The 24100-nt window shown below is 36.4% G+C and overlaps 1 protein-coding gene across 2 annotated transcripts in view; it reads right to left on the minus strand.

Annotated features, from left to right (window-relative positions):
- The window catches only part of DDX10 (DEAD-box helicase 10), a 268659-nt gene that overhangs the window by 62944 nt on the left and 181615 nt on the right, over positions 1–24100 (minus strand). For both annotated transcript variants that reach the window (XM_037047693.1, XM_037047694.1), the window contains exon 17: positions 16058–16114. In XM_037047693.1, the coding sequence (XP_036903588.1) occupies positions 16058–16114 (57 nt within the window). The remainder of the gene's footprint in view (positions 1–16057; positions 16115–24100) is intronic.

Genomic DNA, 24100 nt, shown 5'->3' on the forward strand with positions numbered 1-24100 from the left:
TTAATTCATTTCCCTAGCTGTCCTAGCCAACCACACAATGCAAATAAAATTAATCTTGGTAAGATTATAATGACCGCCATTACCAAATCATGTTTGTTTTCAGTTCTTATCCTCTTTCATCTCTCTGTGGCGTTTAGCACTCTTGATCAGGTCCTCTTTTAAATTCCCTTCATATTTCCTAAACCAATATACCCATTTTCCTTCCTCTCCTCCTATCTTTCTGATAGTATTACTCAATTGTCATGCTTTTATCTTAATACCCCTTAAATATTGCTGTTACCCAGTATTTGTGACTGGCTCACTGACTTGCCTGGCTGTCTCTCTCTTCCATTCTCTAGAGTCAAATTATCTAGAATGAAATCCTGAATTGCTACAGAAGGTAGTATGCAACCCTTCTATGATAAAACTGCTTCATCTGTTAAGTGTGAATGATATTATTATTCAAATGCCAAAATTTATACACTAAAATACATTTTTTAAAACCCCCACTCCCACCCCCCCTTGGCTTCAACCATTATATATACTGAAAATTCACAAAACTTCTCTAACACAGTATTCATTCATTGTATTGTACTGTAGTGTAATGGATGACTACTGTAAATCCATTAGATTTACAGGTATCCAACAGCAGGTTAATTCTATCTTGGTATTATGAGGGAAAACACATAGATCATGCTACCACTTATGCTGCACCCCTTCTCAAAATCCTCACTGCATTCCCCACACTCTCCTGAACCAGCCCCAGTCTTTAAGTAGGCATTCAAGACCCTCTATAACCCACTAACTTTCTCCAGCTCTAGCTACTGTCACTCTTCTTGTATCCCAGTAAAAACTGATAGATTCCTTCAACCGTATGCTTTCCAAAAGCCCTGTGAATGCCAATCAAACACTTTATACTGAAATTGTTAGTCTCTTGGTAACCTTCTATCACTGGCAAAAATACTACAAAGGATAGAAAGTTAGAAAGGGCGTAAAAATGCTAAAAATACTGTATCGGCTCCTGAATAAAATAGGAAACCAGAATTATAGAGCTGAAAGGGCTCATATTGAATATCTATCTAGTCCAGGACACGTTAAGGCAATTGAGAAATCTGCTCTCTGCACACTGTCATTTACTGGCAGCACAGAAACCAGGCCCCCAGGCCATCAGATCCTCGAGGTCAGCACTGTGGCACCTCGCAAACCAGTGTGGTCATTCAAAGGGCTTTCATGCACCCAACACTGAGCTATACAAACATAGGACTTGTGTGTATATACATCACGGAGAAGCAAATTCTGGCGGTCCTTATCATTTATATACAGGCCTGTGGGCAACATACTCTCATCTGAATCCACTAGCTTTTGTTTAAAGGTTGTTTGTAAGGTTTCAGAACCAGAACAAAAGGAGATCTTTCTCTAATGCCAAACTGCACCCAATCAGGCACATTGAGGGAGAACTAGAACTAGTCATGCTGGTTACAAGCTAATTCAAGAGACTGAGTTTGCATTTATTCATATATTTCTGGTACATATTCTGCCACAGTAACATAAGCCAAACCAAAAATGGAAAGGGCTCAGCACTTCAGGGTTGTAAGCAAGTATCAAAGTGCACATATACATTTAGACCACTGACTTCTAAAGGGGTGTTGACGGTACTCAATTATATACACGTATGTTGCATTAATGCATATAAATAAGCCTCCCTCCCCAGATATACTAAGGAGAAGAGGGTGAGGATGGAGGGAGGTAGATACATGCATTTTAAGACATCTTCCAGTAATTTGGATTCAACATATTCCATTCCTAATTGAACCAATAATTTAGATCTGTGGTGTGATTCAGAACAAGCCTGGCTAAGAAAGCAAACATATATATTTATACTGATAATTGTTAACAATCTTTATAGTGATTCATAGGTCACCAAGCCCCGGCACTTTTACTGTCATCAAAAGAGACCTGGAAAGCTGACAACACAGGCAGCATCACTACCTTTATTCTACTGAAGAGGAAACTGAGGCTCGGAGTAAAGATGACTGCTCAGGATTCCAAAGCTTACTGGCAAAAGTGAACCTTGGTCTTCTATTTCAAAACTTCATGCTCTTTTGGGAGAGTGCTAACCTGAAAATTAATGATAAAAGCTGACCTTAAACTCAAAATCTATGATCTAACATACTGAACTTAAAATTCAGACTGTGGTATCATTCAATCTTAATCTTCTCCTTTATTTAAGAGAGGACTTATTTTTTTCTTTCTTTTTTTCACTTTCTGTCATCCTCAAAGGAATACTACAAAAATGCCATGTACCAGCTATACAGAGAAGGGCAAAAATCTTAGGATTGGATGCATGCCAGGAGGCAGCGATCAATAGCAGTTATGTTTAGAATTTAGATGAAAATACATAAAAAGCAATTTGGTGATGCTGAAGCCATATGACAATATACTTTCTAGTTTCCAAAGAAAGCTGCATTAATATAAATCAATGGATAAGCTTGACAGTGTATATCAGTTCTAACTGAAGGAAAGGAAATAACTTTATGAAATAAAAATCAAATGTCTGTAGAGAGGGAGAAACGATGTACACAGCTAAAAGTCAAGATGGGAAAAATACCTAGTCTTAATTTGGGCTTAATCATCTTACAGTCTAAAGAAAGATACACAATATAATTCTTGATAAAGAATCTTTTGGATCACGTATACACTATTTCTGCATATTCCAAGCTTTACTTTGGTCTGAAATTGCAAACAATTTACTCCTTCTAGTAAAGACAAAATGAGGCTACATTAACACAAGAACTACTTCCTCTTTAACACCGTAAACTCTTACTGCTGGACCAGGCACATGACAGAGGCTCTGTAAGTACCTGTCAAATTGATGTTCATCTGTAGATGGTAACGGTAAGAGAGTACATACTTAATTCACACAAGATATGCACGAAGCATGTTTGAATAATAAGAATCTATGGCAAGAATGAAATTAACCCAATGAAAAAAGTCTACTCATGGGAAAGTAATTACTTCTTTGATTAGATGATCCTTCAGACTCTGTATCTTTCCCAATTTCTCTGGTCACTCATAATTATCCATATATTTCAATTTATGAATTTACAATAGTTACATAAAGGACCATTCATACTAATGTCCATTTCACCACCCTTGTGCCCCTATTCAAAATACAGTCCACTTTAATAGCTCTCAGAGTCCTCTCAGACGGCATGAACAGTAGAGACCTGCACAGCATTGGAAAGCCACTAAACCACCTCAAATTCAGTGTAGAAACTGGAAAACTCACTGAAGTGGGGAGGTCTCTGGCACAATCATTCCTGTGCCCCTTTTAGGAAATATACATTTTTCTTCTTAATTTGCATAGGTTTCAAAAGAACATTTCTTTTCTCATTTGGGAAAAAACATTTAATAAGTTTTAGTAGGTAACATCATACTTCTTGAAGCAGGGGGATTTAGAAAGAAATATCTGAAAAATATAAATTTTTAATTTTATTTCATAACTCTCATAAAAAAAATGGAAGGACTGGTGCCTAATACCTCTAGAGTTACCAGAGTCTTCCACAACGTACTATATAGTCCTTAGTTCACTGATTAAAACATCTAGGCTGAAAGCACATACAGATATCCAGCCCATCACTTTATTTTTAAAAATAGTATTTTTAACTGAAGTATGACATATTCAGAAAAATGCATAAATAATAAGCACATAGCTTGATGAACTTTCACAGAAGTACATCTCCATGTATATACCACCCAAAATAGGACAGCAAAACACTTCTAAGTTCCCTAGAAGTACCCTTCATGACATGCTCATTTGCAGGAACAAATCCCTCTTTTCCCAAAAGCTAACCACACCATCCTGACTCTCACCTCAAATGTAGTTTTGCTTAAAAAAATACCTCAAATATATACAATAAATGCTTTAGCCCTTATACTGTAAAAAAAACAAAACAAAAACAAAAAACAACCCACTTCATATAAATGGCATACTACGGTATTTACTCTTTTGTGTCTGGCTTCTTTCGTTCAATATTTGTGAAATTTATCCTTCTTACTAAATGTAGCAATAATTCTTTCATACTATGTAACATTTCATTGTATCAATTCCCACAATTTATCTACCCTATAATTTATTTCCAGTAATTATTTTTTTAATCCTCATCCAAGGTTGTTTATTGATTTTAGAGAGCAAGGGAGGGTAGGGGAGAGAGACAGAGAGAGAAACATCGACTGGGTTGTCTCTCATACACTGCCTGACCAAGGGTGGATCCCTTAACCTTGCCCTGAGTGGGAATTCAGGCTGCAACCTTCGTGGTGTACATGACAATGCTCTAACCAACTGAGCCACTCAGCCAGGGTAATTTCCAGGGTCTGATGATTATAAATAATGCTAAGAAAATCTTTTGGTGTACAGTATGCATTTCTCTTGGGTACAAACCAAGGAAAGGAAGTATAGAACACAGAATAGGCGAACATTCAACTTAGCAGACATTGCTAAACATTCTTCCCAAGCAGTTGTATTATTAATAAAGAAAAGTAAAGCTTAGTGAATTACATCAATTTTACAGCTAAATATACACTGATTTAGGGGGAAAATCAGAAATAGATTCCAGGTCTCATAATTTAGTATTATCCTTTATGAATATTTCAGATACTACTTAAGGCAATCATGGTGAGAAGATTTACTAAGGTAAAATCTGCAGGACAGAAAACAGATAAACACTTAAAATAATGCCAAAAGACCTCTGCGTATTGTGTCCTAAAATGGAAACATTAGAGGTTTTTAACATACTAATTAGGTATATGATCTTAACCAACTCACCTAACTTTTCTGTAAAGCTTTTTCAGTTTTTTAAACATATATTTTATTGATTACGCTATTGCAGTTGTCCCACTTTTTTCCTCCCCTTTATTCCCTTCAGCCCTCCCACCCACATTCCCCCCCTTCAGTTCACAGGTGGTACATGTAAGTTCTTTGGCTTCTGCATTTCCTATACTATTCTTAACCTCCCCGTCTATTTTCTACCTATCATTTGTTACTTATTCCCTGTACCTTTTCACCCTTTCTCTCTCGCCCTCAATATAACCCTCCATGTGATCTCCATTTCTGTGGTTCTATTCCTGTTTTAGCTGTTTGCTTAGTTTGTTTTCGTATTTGGTGTTTTTAGGTTTGGTTGTTGATCATTGTGAGTTGGTTGTGATTTTACTGTTCATATTTTTTATCATCTTTTTCTTAGATAAGACCCTTTAACATTTCATATAATAAGGGCTTAGTGACGATGAACTCCTTTAACTTGACCTTATCTGACAAGCACTTTATCTGCCCTTCCATTCTAAATGAAAGCTTTGCTGGATAGAGCAATCTTGGATGTAGGTCCTTGCCTTTCATGACTTGGAATACTTCTTTCCAGCCCCTTCTTGCCTGGAAGGTCTCTTCGGAGAAATCAGCTGACAGTCTGATGGGAACTCCTTTGTAGGTAACTCTCTCATTTTGTCTTGCTGCTTTTAAGATTCTCTCCTTTTCCTTAATCTTGGGTAATGTAATTATGATGTGCCTTGGTGTGTTCCTCCTTGAGTCCAACTTCTTTGGGACTCTCTGAGCTTCCTAGACTTCCTGAAAGTCTATTTCCTTAGCCAGAATGGGGAAGTTCTCTTTCATTATTTGTTCAAAGAACTTTTTCACTTATTGCTCTTCCTCTTCCCCTCTGGTGCCCCTATGATTCAGATGTTAGAATGTTTAAAAGATGTCCTGGAGGTTCCTAAGCCTCTCCTCATTTTTTTGAATTTTTGTTTCTTCATTCTTTTTTGGTTGGATGTTTCTTTCTTCCTTCTGGTCCACTCCATTGATTTGAGTCCCAGTTTCCTTCCCATGACTATTGGTTCCCTGTACACTTTCCTTTATTTTCCTTAGTGTAGCCTTCATTTTTTCATCTAATTTGCTATGAAATTCAACCAATTCTATGACCATCATGATTACCAGTGCTCTGAACTGTGAATCTGATAGGTTAGCTATCTCTTTGTTGTTTAGTTGTATTTTTTCTGGAGCTTTGATCTCTTCTTTTGTTTGGGCCATTTTTTTTTTTTTTTTGGTCTTGTGGCACCTGTTAGGTAGTGAGGGGAGGAGTCTTAGGTGTTCACCAGAGTGGGGCAACCCAGTAGCTGGGTTGTGAGGCTGTGTGTGGGGCAGGAGTCTGAGAGGAAACAATGTCACTTGCTCCACTCTCTGACGGATTTCAGTAACTTCCCCCACTTCCCACACTTCCCACAAGCAAACTGGGCCCTTCTGGTGGTGATTCCTGTGTGTATGGGTTTGTGTACATACTGGGACCCTGTGGGTCTCTCCAAGGAACTCTCCTGTGAGGCTGGGACTTTCTCCCGGCACCTCAACCCCCACAGGTGTTTTCAATTGGTGTTCTGAGGCTTTATTTCCCTGAGCTGGAACCCTGGGTTTCACAGTGTGTCTCACTCCCCAGTTGTTCTCCCAGTTTATCCACACACAAAAGTGAGACCACCTGCTCTTCCAGCTGCGCCCTACCTAAGTCCTCTCCACCCAGCTGCCTGTATCTGCTCTTCCTACTGGTCTGGATGAAGGCTGCTTCTTTAACTCCTTGGTTGTCAGACTTCACACAGTTCAATTTTCTATCAGTTCTGGCTGTTTTTTTGTTTTTGAATTTGTTGTCCCTTCTTTTGGGTGTGTGAGGAGGCACAGTGTGTCACATACATCTCCATCTTGGCCCTAAGACTGGAGCCCCTGTAGTAAAGCTTTTTCAACAATCAGCTGACTATAATACTTCCACTTATTACATAAACTCATTAATCAAGCAGCATAATTTTTAAAAGATTTTATTTATTTATCTTTAGAAGGGAAGGGAAAGAGAGAGGGAGAGAAATATCACTGTATGGCTGCCTCTCATGCATCCCCTGCTGGGAACTGGCCTGCAACCCATGCATGTACCCTGAGTGGTAATCAAACCACAATCCTTTGGTTCGCAGGCCCACGTTCAATCCACTGAGCTACACCAGCCAGGGCCAAGCAGGATAATCTTAATGAAAGTGATCTGAAAAGGATAAAACACTGTGTAATGTTACAGAAAATCTACACCAACATAGTCCATAAACAAAAAATTCTGGGGTTCTCATCAAGTAAAAACTTACTAGGCAAAAGAAAAATATTCCCACAGAAAACAGTTCAGACACCGGCCTACATCTACACCTACACAGCCTTCTCTTTAAAAAATGGTGGCATTCTCTATGGTAGAGAATGGTGGACCCCTTCCTCCCTATTGTCTTAGGTTCCAAGTATTACATGTATGGCTGGTCCTGTCTACGCACCATATGGCAGTGGTTTCCATCTCTTCCAGTAAAAGAAGTTCAACACAAACCTATTTACAAGACAATAACATTTGACATAAGTCATTCCGAAGTACGGTCCACACAGTTTTAGATAATTACCTACACTAAAGTTTGAGGACCACTAAGTTAAACTAAAGGAGGCAAGAAAAGGAAAACCATGAGGTACTTATTTAGCACACTTCAACCTTTAAGTTAATTCATTAAGTTCTTAACAAATAGGGTACGGGTCAAGTATTCTACAAGGATCCTGACTGCTTACAGAGTTTAACACATTCTGTTTTAATATCAAGAATATACAACACCAATGTAAGTTAATGGGTTTGTTCCAAATTCCAATAAACAAATAAAATGGGGTTGGAGAGGAACACTGGATGTGTTCACGAGCACACCCACAGTTTGGCAGCAGTTTCAATATACTTGAGGCAACTCCATCTTATTCTATGGGTCCAATTACTAGATTTCAAGAAGACTGTAATTGCTGTAGCATTGGCATATAAATGTTAATTTTAAGAATGAATATATGTGTATCTCATTGATTCATTCAATAAATATTTGTGGGCCATATGCTAGCGTGCCAGTGATGAAAACCTTAGTTGCTGCTCACAAGTTTAACAATGAGAGAAGTAATCATTAAGTATCATGGCAAAATAATGTACAAAAAGTATAGTGGAACAGAAAAAGAATATATCATTTCTGCCTGAAGGAGGCAGAAAAGACTTCCAAAGGAAACAGTGCTGGCAGGAGGAGGCAATGAAGCAGACATCTTAGGCATTAGGGAAAGCAGATGGAAAAGTAAAGTATAAAAGAATATGGGAGGTTTAACTGATCTCCATGGACTGGAAATGGTAAATTGTTTCGTAATATTTCACTTACAAGAAAAAACTGATTACTGAGATTATGGTGAGGTTTAACAGAAACTAAAAGGAAATTAACAATACTCTGTATCTATCAGTGGTTATGCAACTGTTCTGTTTCTTAATGTACCTACTATAAAATGGAATTAATTGTGGATAAGGAGAGCAATTTCATGAGAAGAAACTGTTTACTTGCAATTTCTGTTTTAGCTTTTAGGATTCTCAAATGTGAATACTCTTGACTGCCTTGGAAATAATCTGACAGCGAGGCCTAATCTTTAAGTGTTGAGTTACAGGCTTTAGAGTCCTGTAGAGCAGATTCATGGCTGGGCTCTGCCATCTCAGCCATGCAATCTTAGGAAAGTTACGTAAACTTCCTAACCCTCAATGACCTCTAAAAAAGTGAAAATAAGACCAGTCGCTTCATAGTGCTATTTGTGAGGATTAAAGTAATGATGAAGGCAAAGGCTTAGTCACAGTATTTGCAACACAGTAGGCCGTCGGTGAATGATAGCAGCTACTAACCACTACTAAGTTTTACATCAGCTACAGAAATTATCATAATCCTATCGCAAACTAACGCTGCTAGTACAATTCCTCATCTACACAAACACACACACAAAAAAAGATACTCTTTACAAAATCCTGTGGTAAATTTAACCTTGATGCTAGTGAAACATTCAATATTACTTGGGTTACAATCTTTAGTAAGTGTTGAGACCAAGAGTAATACTAATAAATTGTGACACCTTGAAAAAAATCCAAGATCTGTCCAGAAGGTATCCAGCCATATAATATGAAAGAGACATTTATTGAATAAGATACAAGATACAGGAAACACTGTACATAGAACAATGGTGCCTCAGTCCCCTTCAGAGTGGACAACCACGGCACATTACACAGTTCTCCCAATCACCATTAGCTGCCCTGTCCTACTTTCCTGAATCTCAACAGTCTGAAATCTCTTACCTTTCAAAGGTGATTTTAGTTTTGGGAAAAGCCAGAAGTCACAAGACACCAAATCTGGGCTGTAATGCGGCTGAGTCACCTGGGTGATTTGATGCTTTGCCAAACAACTCTGCACCAGGAGTGATGCATGAGTGGGTGCATTATCATGATGAAGCTGCCAAACCACCAGTTGCCATTAGCTGTGTACTTTTGAATCACCCAAATAGGTTCCACGGAGGAATGTTCAAGGTCAACACAAAATGTGATGCAGATTTGTTGCTCTACTCACTCAGTAATTTTGAATGCCACTGCCACACAGTACACATGCTCGCTCAACGGCATCTGCTGCCCCCACTGACTAGTACACTGAAGTCATCATTGTTCACGCATGTGCATTCCAGCCCGCTCTCCCTGACTGCCAGGTCACATCAATGTTGCGCAGACCATTCTCATTATATTAACAATGGCTGGACTTTTTCCAGACAAGCCTAATAAAACTCTAAATCAAATAAAACTCTAAACTATGTTCAGTGCTCTTTGATATTTTCTATGCTGTTATGGGGGAGTTAAGGTAGAATGAAACCCATCTACAGATCTGGAATCTAGCCCAGTTCTGCTCTTATTTAACTGTAAGACCTTGGAAGAATCATCTATTCATCAAGGGTCTTCACTTCCTCATATATTAAATAATTATTTGCAATATAAGAGTGTTCTCTTTAAAAGTATGTGCTCTAGGGGAAGAGAGAGTAGAGAGTTACTATTGTTTAATGAGCACAGAGTTTCAGTTCAGGATAATGAGAAAGCTCTGGAGATGGATAGTGGTGGTGGTTGCACAACAGTGTGATTATAATTAATGCCAAATGGTACACTTAAAGATGGTTAAAACACTAAATTTTATGCTATGTATATTTTACCCAATAAAAAATATTTACAAATTTTAAGTCTGTGTTCTGTATCTCTTTAAGCCATTCATTTACATTCAAATATTTATTTATAAGAGCCAATTATAAAACATTCAAATATTTATTTATAAGAGGGAAAGACACTATCCAAATAAGTGCTATCAACGGTCAGATGCTTCATGCAGGAGACTGGAATAGGAGTTACAAAAGCAGGCATCTCCTTTGTCTGAGAGGGTCAGAAGAACATTAAAGGGAGAACTAAATAATCTGAGTCTTAGAAGAACCGCATGTATTCACATGCAGATGACATCGTGAACAGCACTATCCCTTCTCCCATAGTTAACTTCAAATCTTCATGACTAGAGAGAAGGACAATTCTCTGACAAGGGAACACTGCAAGTACCTCTTCAATTATACAAGATGGTTAAAAGTTCAGATTCGTAATCCCCTTCTTCATTACAAAGGGAATGAGGGGGAAGAGCAAAGGGAAGAAGGAAAGCATCATATTAACCTTCGAGCAAACCAAACCAACACTAGAATCACAGTAAAAGTTAAACCTACTTGGGTTTTCACTGCTAACTTAGATACTAACAAGTAAAAAGCCCATCATCTAAAAGACTCAGTGTTGTCTATTTAAAAAGTACAAGGACCGTATAATGGGTCCTATTTTAGTACTAAAACAAGGTATGATCCGAGCAGATTAGAGAACTGAAGGACTCATCTAGAACACCATCAAATACGTGATTGTATCAGGACAGCACATGGTGCCCATGGAAGAGTTCAGTCCCTTCAAATGGGAAAGCCATTTACTTTTAGGGAGAGCTTTTGCTCTCCCAGGAACTGGGACTATAAACAAACTTATGTTTCTCTTACCTTGTTTGTAATTTTACTGAAAGCTGTTTGGTGTAAAATAAACTGATTCCATAGAGCCCTTGTAATCCTAACTGTATTAAGAAGGAAACTGGTATTTCAATATTATGAAATGCTAAAAGAAGAAAAAAGAAAAAAGCCAGGGGAGTCAAAAGAGTTATATGAAATACATGAAATGAAGAGAAATTTCCTCCCAAAATGAAAAAAAAAAAAAAAAAAGAATCTTAATCTGGTGTTAGTCAATAAAATATGCCAATAAGGAATATATGCAAAGGCTTAAGATCCAGAAAAGTTAGAAAGGACCATTACCAACATTTGTCAATGTCTACTTGTAGCTTTACAATGAGAGAGAGTCCTTTAGCAGATAAGCCAACAGTAAGATATGAAGGAAAAAACACCAGTTATCCACAAACGTTGAGAAAGCCCGAGGACCTATACTGGGAATTGCACTGAGTACAATCCCTACTTTTTTGTTACATACCTTATCTCAGATCAAGATTATGGAGGGCAACAATATAAAACATGATTAAAAATGATCATGTCATATATACCCTTCGAAGCTCAGAAAGGGAAACAATATACCCAGGGTCACCCAGCAATGTAGACTCAGCCTGCTTCTAGTCCCAGGTCAGCATTCTCTCCTTACTCTATGTATTTCCTATCAGTAATTTTCTACCCATAGTTGTTAGCCCATGTACCATAGATCAGATGTGCTTTATAAGGGGGAAAAAAGAGGTGAAATGTTATATACAGAAACAGCACAGGGCAAGAACAATAACAGGGAATGAGGATTCAGGGAGGCCCACTACACAAACCAGTTGTGCTACCAGAAGCCAAGAACAATGGATAAGTCATTTACTTGTTTTTGGCATTCACTGATTTGGGTACTCTTAAAATATTAAGCATTCGTGTATGTATTTAAGTAGAGCCATCATTTCAAATAAAATCTTTCTGGAAGATCAGTACATATAAAGGAAAAAAAACATCTCTGATTAATAACAAAATGGAAGCACAGAGTCCTGCCGCCCAAATAACCCTCTTGTCTGCTAGGAGGGTGAAGGGAGGGTGAGGGAGGGTGCCCCCAGTACTTCTGAAGAACCCCTAAGCCACGCAAAGTACTATTTAAAGCTACAGGAGTACATCAGTGGAGGCCCCACAGATCTTACATTCCATGTACCCAGGAAAAGCTTAAAAAGTGATTTCAAAGGATTTTTTACTTTGTCAAGTAATGATTATTTTAAAAATCATTATTTCATAAATAAAAGGACATTCCAGAGCCAAAAAACAGGAAAAAGTTTCTATCAAAATGAATAAATTTAGCTTTGCTTTATGAAATTATTGGTGGCCAGAGAAAAAGACATTTTAGACTGGTACATTAGAAAACTATCCCAGATTATCTCTCTCAGGCCCATTCATGCCCTAAAACTATACAATTTCTATTTCTCTGGATCTCCTATCCTGAAAGAATTGAGACCACCTTAGGTAACCAAAATACTCTGTCCTAAAATTACTATTTGTTAGTAAATAAAGTGCCCCAAGGTCACCAAAATAAAGATGCAATAAAACCAGGCAGAAAAAATCAAGTTCAAGTGTACAACCATTAAACTTCAACCTTAAAATGTATGGTATAATCACAGTTATTTTAATATCATATGCCCATACCTAAAAATAAGGATCATAAGCAACATCTGCAATATATTCAAAGCAATGTTTAATTTTCTAGTGTTTAAGTGTTTTCTACTCTTTGCTCCTTCACCTTCAGTGTTCAGTTTTATCAATCTCACACATTTTAAAAATAAATTCTACTTTCTTTTCAAAAGTAGCATAGCACTGAGACATTTCTGGGGATCTATTTCCTCAAGTTTCAGCACTGTTGTTCCTTCTTTACATTTCTGCAAAATCCTTCCAGCCACCACAGGCTGGTACAAGCACTTGTGACCATCAAAATAACATGAGGAAATCTAGCTGGATAATGAGGTGAAGCTATATTTCCAGGATTATGCAACCTCCCTACACTCAAAAAGCAATATGGTCTATTGATCATTGCTGAAACTATTTTTTCAGATCTTAGTTTAAAATTTCTAAGTTATAAGTATATACAACATCCTGTGAAGTAAAAGTCCACTGTGCATTTCAAATATTTCTCTACTACTGTCTTGATATCGAAAAACCTCTCTCTCCCAAGCCACTAAATATTGGGTATCCAGAAAACCTTAAAAGTTTCAATTTCCTGTTTCTCTCCTACTCCTGACCCTGCATGTAACATATTCTAGGCATATCTTAGATCTATCTTCTAACAAAAAGTTATAATCAATTCCTGAGAGGTCCACTCCTACTTTATTTTACTGTACTAGGGCTCTGAAGCAATTTTCTTAGGACCATTTTATATGTCCGGAAAGAGATAATTAACAACCATCATTCAGAATATTGAAAACACTCATATTACTATTATCTTTTTTCTTGGAAATAAAGATAATTACTTTAACTTTTATTCAAACACTTTTTTCCAATTTAAAAAAATATTCTGTGCCCTGTATGTTCTTCATAAGTGTATTTGCTGACAGAAGCACAAATAGGGCAAAAAGACGGCTATGTGAGTGAGTCCCTTTCTCACCTTTCAGTTTGTACACACTTTCTTAAAATAGCTATAAATAGGTAAAACTATACTTCTTGGTACAGAAAGTCTACAAATATCACTTTGTCTCTACCACTAAAGCACCATTTGGAAGTCCTACTGGTTCAGTGACTGAAGGATGTGGTACAATGAAGCTGACAAAGGGCCTCAGAAGGCACAGCCTCAACCCTGGCTGGTGTGGTTCAGTGGACTGAGTGCTGGCCTGCCAACCAAAGGGTTGCCAGTCAGGGCACATGCCTGGGTTGCAGGCCAGGTTCCCTGTAGGGGGTACATGACAGGCAACCACATATTGATGTTTTTCTCCCTCTCTCCCTCCCTTCCTCTCTTACTAAAAATAAATAAATAAAATCTTTTTTAAAAAAGGTACAGCCTCAAAACACACAGCGATTATGTTTAAATATATTAAAGAGGACAAAATTTGCTCTAAAACTATCACATCCATCATTTAAAGCACACACACAGACAACAGGAAACTAGATCATTCATATTCTTTACTCCTTCTTGGACATCACAGAATTTCGGCCATTGCCGCTTTACAGAATCTTTCCAAATAATATTTTCTGTGTCTGTTTCCAAAGGGGCACCTGAAAAGTCATGAGGGCCTCCATTCCCCTGACTTTTATTAAAAAAAAAAAAGCTCGGTGTATAAAGATTGATTCTGAGTTAATTCCGTGGGCTCTGTCAGCCTGAATCTGTCACTACTACAGTCCTTGGTGTCTCCAGCAATGTTTGAGTCCTACAAGCCATCCACTCGTCCCTCTGCTAATATCACTCTTACAAGAGCACTGCCACCTCTGAACACACAGACCAGGCTGTGAAATGGAGGCAACTTGACTATTCAGAGTGATACCTGAACACAGCCTTTGGCCAGTGAAAGCTCCTGGCTGAGCAGCAAAGCCACATCAACTACAGAGCCTCTTCTATTTGTTCCCAGTATAATCGCTGGTGGTTATACAGAAAGGAGATGTCCTCTTGATGATAAATTCCTCCTCCTTTCTTAAATGTCAAAAAACAAACACCTATGACAAACATGGGAGGGAACGAAGGGATGGGCTTGGCTGGAGGAGTTCACTTTGGAGATCTGTCCTGATGGAAAACAAGCTCTGCTGGCCTTTTCTGCCTTTTGTCTGTGTATTTCCCAGCTGGCACAGTATCAAAACCAAAAACATACACGAATTTAAGAGGAAAAAAGAGGCACAAGCAGCAAGCTCAAGGGGGAGAGCAATTTCTTACAGTTTAAACACTATGAAAGATAAAATATACAGTATCAACTACTATAAAAAAAACTGTATTTAGTAATACACAAATATGCACGAATACACACAAAGGAATGATAGTAATAGGGCTTTCTTTTGGCTCCAAATCATAACTTTCACTTTATAATTTTACATGCAGAAATGAGAGCTTTTTAGTGAAATAAATAGAAATTTTTATATGAACATACAATATTCATTTGTACATATCAAATGCTTTCATTAGATTTAAGATTTTCTTCTTAGATTTAAATTTTTCCCACTTCAGCCCTAAAATCTAATTTCCACGCCATGACAGTTTCCATCTGCATTTTAAAAACATATGCAGAATCCACCATCTGATTTAACAGTCAGGCTACAAACAATGTAGCTTTATTTTGGGCACCTTTGAAGGCACAGTGATATTTTATGCTGATATTTTATGCTTTTCATTTTGCACTGTGGAGTAATTGTTTCCCACTTCAGAACTATAACATGAGTTATCATCTTTGCCTTGGTCTCTAAGTGCTATGGCCAACAAGAAAGAAACCAACAAAGAACATTATGGGATTGCTCAAGAGAGCTGGATCTTTGCTAACTGCCAAGAAGAAGTCGTGGATAGTCAGGCACAGCACAAAGAGATACAGCGTAAGAAATGACATACATTACTCAGCCTTGGTTTTAGGAAATCATTTCTCCTAAATGTCCTCAGAATGCAGAAACTGAACCTTTCTTGGTGTCAAACACACCACATAAAAATCACTGCCGCACATGAATGGTGCTGACTATCGTACGTACGTATTTCAGCGAAGTTGAACATTTCTACTTACTGAAAATTACTGTTTACAGAATATGTAGTGAAAATGGGAAATGCAGAGAGCTTTCCCCCAGATTAAGCAACCAGTGCTTCCAGTTATTTGTTATCAGGTTGGTTTCACATTGACTATCTACCAAGTCTAAAGATGGTATCATTTAAAACCCTATTAGGCCTGGCCCACAGAGTTAACTATCTCCTATGTTTAATATGTGCAATATATAATGAAAAAGGTTGTGGAGTAGTAGCGCAAAGGCCAATAAACAAATTATCTTAGGCATCTTTCATCCTGCATCACAAAGAAGACAAATTAATATGAGAAAGTAAATGATAGGCACACACAGACTTAAAGTCCAATTCAAATGTTGTGATGTATAAATAAATATAAAAGGCAGATGGAAAAGAGAAATATTTAAATTCCAGTCAGTGTTACAAACATTTTCATTAAAATATAAACCCTTCCTTACCTTTGCATGTTTCTTACTGGCTTCTCTCCTGGCTTCCCTTTCTTTCAATCTTTTCTCCTATAAGAAGAAGGAGAAAATCAGCAACATGCAAACTTCCGTCTATTAGCTATAAACCAGACTACACGTTCTTAACAGTTTTTTCTTAAGCCAACTGAGACATGACATTAATTTTTCATTCATCTCTGAATAAGTATTTATGAGATTCGCACACATATTCATAATCATTAACTATGTGTCAAACAGATCTGGAGTTAAATCTCATTTCTACCACTTACTGGAAGCTGTGCAATTCTGAGCAACTTATGTATATTCTCTGACTCTCATTTTCTCATAAACATAAAGATAACAGGAACACATATTTCATATAATTGATATAAGAATTATATAAAATAACAGATTTAGTACAATTGGGAATATATGACTGGTACACAATCAACACGGGCTATTAGAATAAAACGAAGAAAAAAATGCAAACTTTACTATTTCCCTTTTCCTTTGTCTAAAAACAGAATTTATAAGGATATGAAACTTTCATCTTTGGGGTCTTAGAAAAGTGGCAATATTTTCTTAAACAATAAAAGACCATTCTTATAAAGCATAATTATTTTATCAAATTACTTTATAAATTCCCCATTTGTTTTCCAATAATAAAATAGTCAAAAAATGCAAAACTGACATTTAAAAAAATATGTACAATATTAAAATTCAAAATAAATTGATCCAGCTAAAGTTGAAAAAGAATTTTGTTTTAAATGACACCCTTTTTCCTGTTCAAGAATAAGGTATTAACATAATAAAAAGGCTATTCTCAATCCAAAGTTCATAGCTAACAATTTATATATTGTTTTAAATTTTCTTTTCATGCAGTAATATGAAACTTCTACCATGATCACTATTACACTAAACACCCGTTAACATGAGAATTAACAAGTTTCCTAAATCTGGGTACTCTTTATTAGCATTATACTTTATATTGTACATACATGGCTTTCTCCAGATTCAAAAGCCAGTTGTAATACACTCTGAACAGACCTCAGGTTGCTCTGTTGCTTACAGCACTGAAAAGGACATGTAATCGCTATTAACCACCTTTATCTGGGTTTATAGATTCCTTTAAGACAAAGTGAGAACGTAAATATTGAAAGTCTCAGAGGAAGGGAATTCACAGAGCTCAGAGATTCACTTTCTATAGCTTCAGATTACACAGTAAAAAAAGCTAAATTATAAGTGAAACTAATAAAAATTCAAATCGCAACCATGAATATGCCACACCTCTAACTGTATAATGTTACATGACTTTCTGTGATTATTATTTTTTCTCTACCCCAGTTTTGGAGAAAATGGGTGTTACTTTGACTTCCAAAAAAACATACAACTAAAAAGGTAGGTAAAACTTAAAAACAACATGCAATTAATTGTACATAAGAACATTCTAAAGATACTTGAAAGGCACAAGACCAAATTTAAAGGAAAAGGAAAGGTAAAGAAACAAAAACTCAGAACTTGACTTGTTCATTGTCAAAGGGTTTAGTAAGTGACAGAGACTGATCTCGAACTTGGGTCTCTATATGCCAAATCTAGTGCTTTTTTTCCAATATAGTCTAATAAAAATTAAAATGTCAGGGTTTAGACTTTAACAGATGTGGCTTTAATAACAAAAGAAAATAAGACCTGGTATTATTTTTACAAACAGCCAATTAGTGCAATAGTTATTATCACACTTTAACCCTGAACTAGTTCTCCAAAGAGTTTTTAAGAGTTGTTCTGCCACTAAAGTAAAATAATCTCAATGTTTCCTCAATGTGTGGGAGGGAAAAAAGGTAATGGATGGCAGTTTCTAAACATTTGCATCCAAATTTTCTATAAAAGCTGGTACCAATTACTGATTTTCTATGAACATTAGCAGACTACAAAATAAATGAAGGCAGCAAAATATTAAAGAAAAGAATTTAATACAAGTGATCATAATTGTGCTTAGTTTGAGAGAGAGCTTTAGTTTGTGGATGCATGTATTTGTAATTTTACTTCTCTCTTTCACAGACACACAGTTTAGTCCTATCTTCTACAAAAAAAGTTTTGATGTTTTGAAGGGTAAATTAAGCGGAGCAATATCTTATATGTTACTCTACAAAGACTATAGTGACTTTCAAGTGTTACGCTATTTAAACTAATTTTAAAACAACAGCTATAAAAAACATCAAATAACTAAAAAGTACTAAAATTGTACTTGCATTTTACATATTTTTAAATCTATTAACAAAACTTTGAAGTATTATTCTTCCTATTTTATGGATGAAAAACTGAAGAGCAAAGTGATTAAGTACCGTATTTTTCAGGCTATCAGACACGCCCCCCAAATTGGGGGGGTTGGAGGTACTTCTTATAGTCTGAATGTACTTTGCCTGGCCCACTGTGGGGATGGGGATGGCGGTGGAATGGGGTCACCAGTTATTAAATATTTCACCACAATTTTTTCCTATTTTTCTCCTCTAAAACTTAGGTGTGTCTTATGGTCCAGTGCATCTCATAGTCCTAAAAATACGGTAACTTGTCTGTGGTCACGAAGCCAGTAAGTGATGAACCTGGGACTGAAATTGGGTCTCCAGAGTCCATGTCCTCACCTTCCTCATCTCTAGCACACTTCTATACCCCTCACTCCTCCTTCAGAAAGTTTAGCTTTGTAGATGGATAGTGATTTCATCTTACCAACACATTTCCTTTTATTATTACTGATGATCCAGTACCATAACAGTCTTTTCATCCTGATGGCATTTTTTTTTTTGGCTAGCATTTTGTGGACATTCTTTAATTAATTTTTGCCCATCTTAACAGATAGTTAACTACATTTAACACTCACAAAGATTTCTGTTATAATTATCCAGTAGCTAGCCTTCTCCTAGAACATTAGAATATCTGAAAATGGCACTACAATGTTCCAAAGAATAACCTCAATATGTTCACATCAGAAAAACTATTTCTATTTATATACAAGTAAACATAACCTTTATTCTGAGATTTTTCATCTAGTCAATTTAATCACAGCAAAAAAGATTATATTGACAATTTCCCACTACTACTGAACTCCAATAGTAATTACAGTATTATAGTCAGTGAAGGATATTTTAAATTTCAGATCTCAATTGGCTCTCAGGATTCACATAGGCATGCAAGTGGGATAATTCTCTCAAGAGTTCTGCCACAAGTCTCAGATGGATGAGAGATCCAAAACCTTTATTTACAATATGAAGTAAACATGACTTGGACATGAAACTAAAGAGTAATAAAAATAAATGAACTTTCAATACTGGATGAAACAAAAAAAATTAGAAAACTTTTCACTATTATCTTAAAAAGTCATGTTAACAGTTTATCTGAAAAGGCAAGAGTATAAATTAGTCTTTGAACAGAGAACAGAAAGTAGAATTATGGCAATCCATAATTTGGAAATTGATATAGGGAAGGAAGTATGATTATTTTCCCTTTATTAAAGCTGGAAAATTTATTTAAAAAATAAGTATATAGATTATAGATGTTTTAAATGATAAGACATAATAATAATAGGTTAGGGTATAATGACTTCAGCAGAAAATATAATTGAATTTTATTAGATTCAGTAACTACAGTTCCCTTCACATACCTCAATTTTATGTGGTCTAAATGCTTTAAATACTTTATTTTCCTATTTCATTTTTGAGGATTAGTACCAAAAGCTATTTATTTTATGCCACAGAAAAAGAATGTAATATGTTGTCTTTAGTTCTGCCATGCTACAAATGATTAAATATAAGAAGAACATGAAATTCAATAATAAAATCAAATTCACATAAGACAGAAGAACAGGAAAATCACATTTCATGTGACAAAAATACTCTCTGACAAAATACTCTATTTACGTTATTATACTTCTTTTGGCTTCTCTCACACAGACTATAGTACTTAGTTTCCAGGAAAAAAGTGCCAGTGCCATGAAATATGAATTTCATCAGCAGTCAGGACTACATATTTAAACAATTTTCACTTTATGGCAATCCTGGAAACTTCTAGATTTGGAAACACAACTCGGAATTCAGGAGGTGGCAGAAACACAACCTATCTGTATGACTCTCAGGCAACTGTGTCAATGTGGTAAGGAAACCGGATTCCCGGCTGTCCCACGGGGAAGGAGGGGACGTCCATCCGTACTGCAGTACTACAGGAACCTTTTTCAGTAAAGGAAATTGGTCAACAAAAGTGAGTAAAAGGAGGACTACAAAGATTTTTGGCCATGAAGATATCCTCTCCTCTCCAAGAACAAAATCCTCATAAACCTGAAACTTTCCCAGGAACGTGGAACACAACCAGGTTAATTTGCTATTATTCCTGGGATCCCCAACCTCTGGGCTACAGAGCAGTACCAGTCCAAGACTGTTAGGAACCAGTCCACACAGCAGGAAGAAAGCCTTTATGGAATGCACTGGAATCATCCAGAAACCATCCTCCCCCAACCACCACACCACCCCATGCCAAAAAGGTTGGGGACTGCTGATACTCAATAGAAGTTAATTTAAACAACATAAAAAATTGGCCTTCAATATATAAATGTGCAACAACTACAAGGATATGAAAATAAAGAGAAAAATTTACATGGAAACACTGATTCACTAATTAATTCTTCCAAATACTTGCTGAGCTACTATGCACCAGGCCTCATGGTTGGCTCTGGGTATACTGAAATGGGCAAAATAAACAGAGTCTTTGTAGTCTATGACCTAACCTTGTCAGACCCTTTAATTCCATTAGTACCAAACTCTACCCCTGCTTCTTAAACCCAGTCTCCAGCTATTGACCATCAATTTAACAACCACAGCACCTCCCAAACACCATGCGCTATTTTTTAAAAATCCACAAAACAAAGAACTGAAGAAAAATAGATATAATAAATAGCTCAAATATGACTCAGTTGATAAGATCTCTACAATTTTAAGTATTTGTCTTATTTTGGAAACTGGAATGAAGAAGGGCTCAAGTACTAAGATGTTCAACTCAGTGTCACAAGAATAAGAACAGAAGCCCTGGCTGGCGTAGCTCAGTGGATTGAGCACGGGCCTGCGAACCAGAAGATCGCAGTTCGATTCCCAGTCAGGGCACATGCCTGGGTTGCAGGCCGGGTCCTTGCAGGCTAACTACCAGCAGGGACACACAAAAGGCAACCATACATTGATGTTTCTCTCCCTTTCTCCTTCCCCTCTAAAGATAAATAAATAAATAAAATCTTAAAAAAAAAGAATAAGAACAGAAATCTCCCAAGCAGACACCTTCGAATTATAGGCAAAGGTTCTGTAGTAACAGGCTAGCTCCTTTTTCATTATAAACCTGGTTGTGATAGATGGTAAACAGGAAGAATTGAAAATGGGAGATAGGGTTGTACAGGAAAAGGATGTTTTTCCCTCCCCTGTAAATAAGCTTTATTCATAAAGTCCACTTTAGAATTAAGCATTAGGCCCTGGCTGGTGTGGCTCAGTGGATTGAGCACTGGCCTGCAAACCAGAAGATCACTGGTTTGATTCCCAGTCAGGGCACACGCCTGGGTTGTGAGCCAGGTTCCCTGCTGGGGGCATGCAAGAGGCCACAACAGATCAATGTATCTCACTCATTGATGTCTCCCTCTCTTTCTCCCTTCCTTCCACTCTCTCCAAAAAAATAAATAAAATCTTAAAAAAAAAGAATTAAGCATTAAATGCTTAGTCCCTTGCCCTCACGATGACATTTCTGATCAGTAAAATTTCCTAAAACCATATGAGCCAGACCAATCTCTGACAACATCCTAGACTCCTAAAGGGCCACAACTACTTAAACATGGATTTTGGTACTAGTAACTATACAGCTATGCAATGAAGATTCAGGGAAAGGCAACATTAGTATGGGGTACTAAGCTGTAAACTTTTACCAATTTTTTTATTCCTTGCTCTGGAAATGTGAACAATTTCCACCATTTGCTATTCCTTCTTCAAAATCTTCCATTCGTGTTATCATCCTCCACCTTTTTATTCATTGTTTCAGAGTTACCCTGTTGTAAGAGAATTCCTGGTGGTTTGAATTAGGTAGGAATACCTCTGAATAGTTAAAATCAAAGTCTGTACCATAACAAAAGCCTTGGTGATGAGTCCCAAAGCTGCAATGAGTAAGCTGTAGGGCCTTATACAAATTACTTGACCCTTCTAAGTTTTAATTTTATCATCTGTACAATGAGGTCACTCATTTATTTCAAAAGTTAATTTTTAGCATGTAATATAATATATGCAAAGCATCTAGTGCAGAGCCCAAGTAACTCATTGCTACTACTTGTTACTGTTCATGTTCTGTTCTTACTATTTCTACGATGCCTGATTACTGCTTCCCTCCTTCTTGGCTACCATACAAATTTATGTTTAAGATACCTGAATTACATGCCAACTAATTCTACGTCAACGACAAAACAGATTTTCAAATAAGTCCCTTTAATTCTTAGCTAACTTACTCATGTTCATGTCAGTAATAAGTGGATCGCAGAGCAACACTGTGCCATCTCTGCAAGCATTCCAGAGTCGTATCTTAAGACATGTCTGTTACCTAAAAACACAATCCAAAGTGGATAAAGCACTCAAAGCAAATTTCAAGGGAAATGAAAGGGAAGTTCCTAATGAATTGCTTCTCTCAACTTTGAGCTGTTGTAGCAGATATTAGCTCCCTAAATACAAGTAATCTTTCAGAACTAAGAATGATGACACACCACAGAGATTTTCACTCCATTAAATTAAAATCCTTTTAGTAACATGCTCCATGATCCATCTTCCACAGTTTTGATTGAATTATTTTAAAAAATTGTTTCCATGCAAAAGAAGTGTTTTTGCCTTTACAATTTACTAATGACTTCATATGTAAAAATTATAGCTTGTGCTGTATTTCTACTTCTGATGAATGGTTCAAGAGACTCAGCAGAGAAAGCAGTAATAGGCCTAGTTAAGTACAGTTACTTATGAGTTGCCAGGGAAAACTAAAGACCAGAATGGTCTCGAAAGAAAATGATGTTTAATGGCTATACTGAAGCCTCATGAAGAGAAATGAAGCTGCCAACTAAGCAACCTAAAGCAGTTGCTTAGGGCCCGAAGTCTTCCAGGTGTGTAACTCTGAGTTCCAACAAGCAGGCGAGTAAAATTCTATTCTCAGTGATGCTGTAAATTTTTTTTTTTGCTATAAACTGTTTAAAATTTTTATTGCTCACTTTTTAAATCTTTAAGAGAAAGATATTTACTGGAGTCACACTACAAATTACAGGCCTTTCAGAATTTGGCAGATAAAATATGAGTCAAGGACAGATGTGATAGCATGGAGGAAAAAGAGGTGGGGGGAAAAGAATAGCTAGGTCCTACACTACAAAGACTGAGTACTCAGTCTACGGTGAAAAGCTGTTAATTTTAAACACAGAAGCAAAATAACTACCTTCAAACAGAATTAATAAGACTAAACACTTATATATTAAATATCTTAACCTTTTAGAACAAAAAAGACAATCATGAAATATTCTGAATATGCTGAAAGAATACACCTATATTTATGAAAACTTCTAAAATTGATACATTTTAAAAAATAAAGTATATGTCAAACACAGAATTATAGATTTTCACAGAATTTTCTTTTCACATATAAAATTCTTTCAGGCATATACCTCATTCAGAATTTTGTGTTGACAGTTTATTTATCTTTTTCTATCTTCATGAAGTAAAGCTTACTCTTAGACTCTAAAGTTAGTATTACAAGTATTCTTTAGGGACATACAATTCTTCTTCATATGGTTTCATAGAAATAACAAAATCAGAAGTGGAAGCTTCAAGGGAAACATAATTATAGTTGCCCTGCATAAAACCTTATGCTAGAATAACTAAGAATTGTCATTATAGGAAGTAATATACTGAATTAGGAAAAAATACAATTTCAAAACCAATCATGTATTCAGTTAGAGCAATTAAGATAAAATAATCTTTGTAGGATAATAATATATTTAGTTTTTGAAATAAAAGTTTAGTA

This window comes from Sturnira hondurensis, unplaced genomic scaffold (assembly GCF_014824575.4).
Source record: "Sturnira hondurensis isolate 20B ecotype Veracruz unplaced genomic scaffold, ASM1482457v3 Scaffold0006213, whole genome shotgun sequence".
NCBI classification, from domain to species: Eukaryota; Metazoa; Chordata; class Mammalia; order Chiroptera; family Phyllostomidae; genus Sturnira; species Sturnira hondurensis.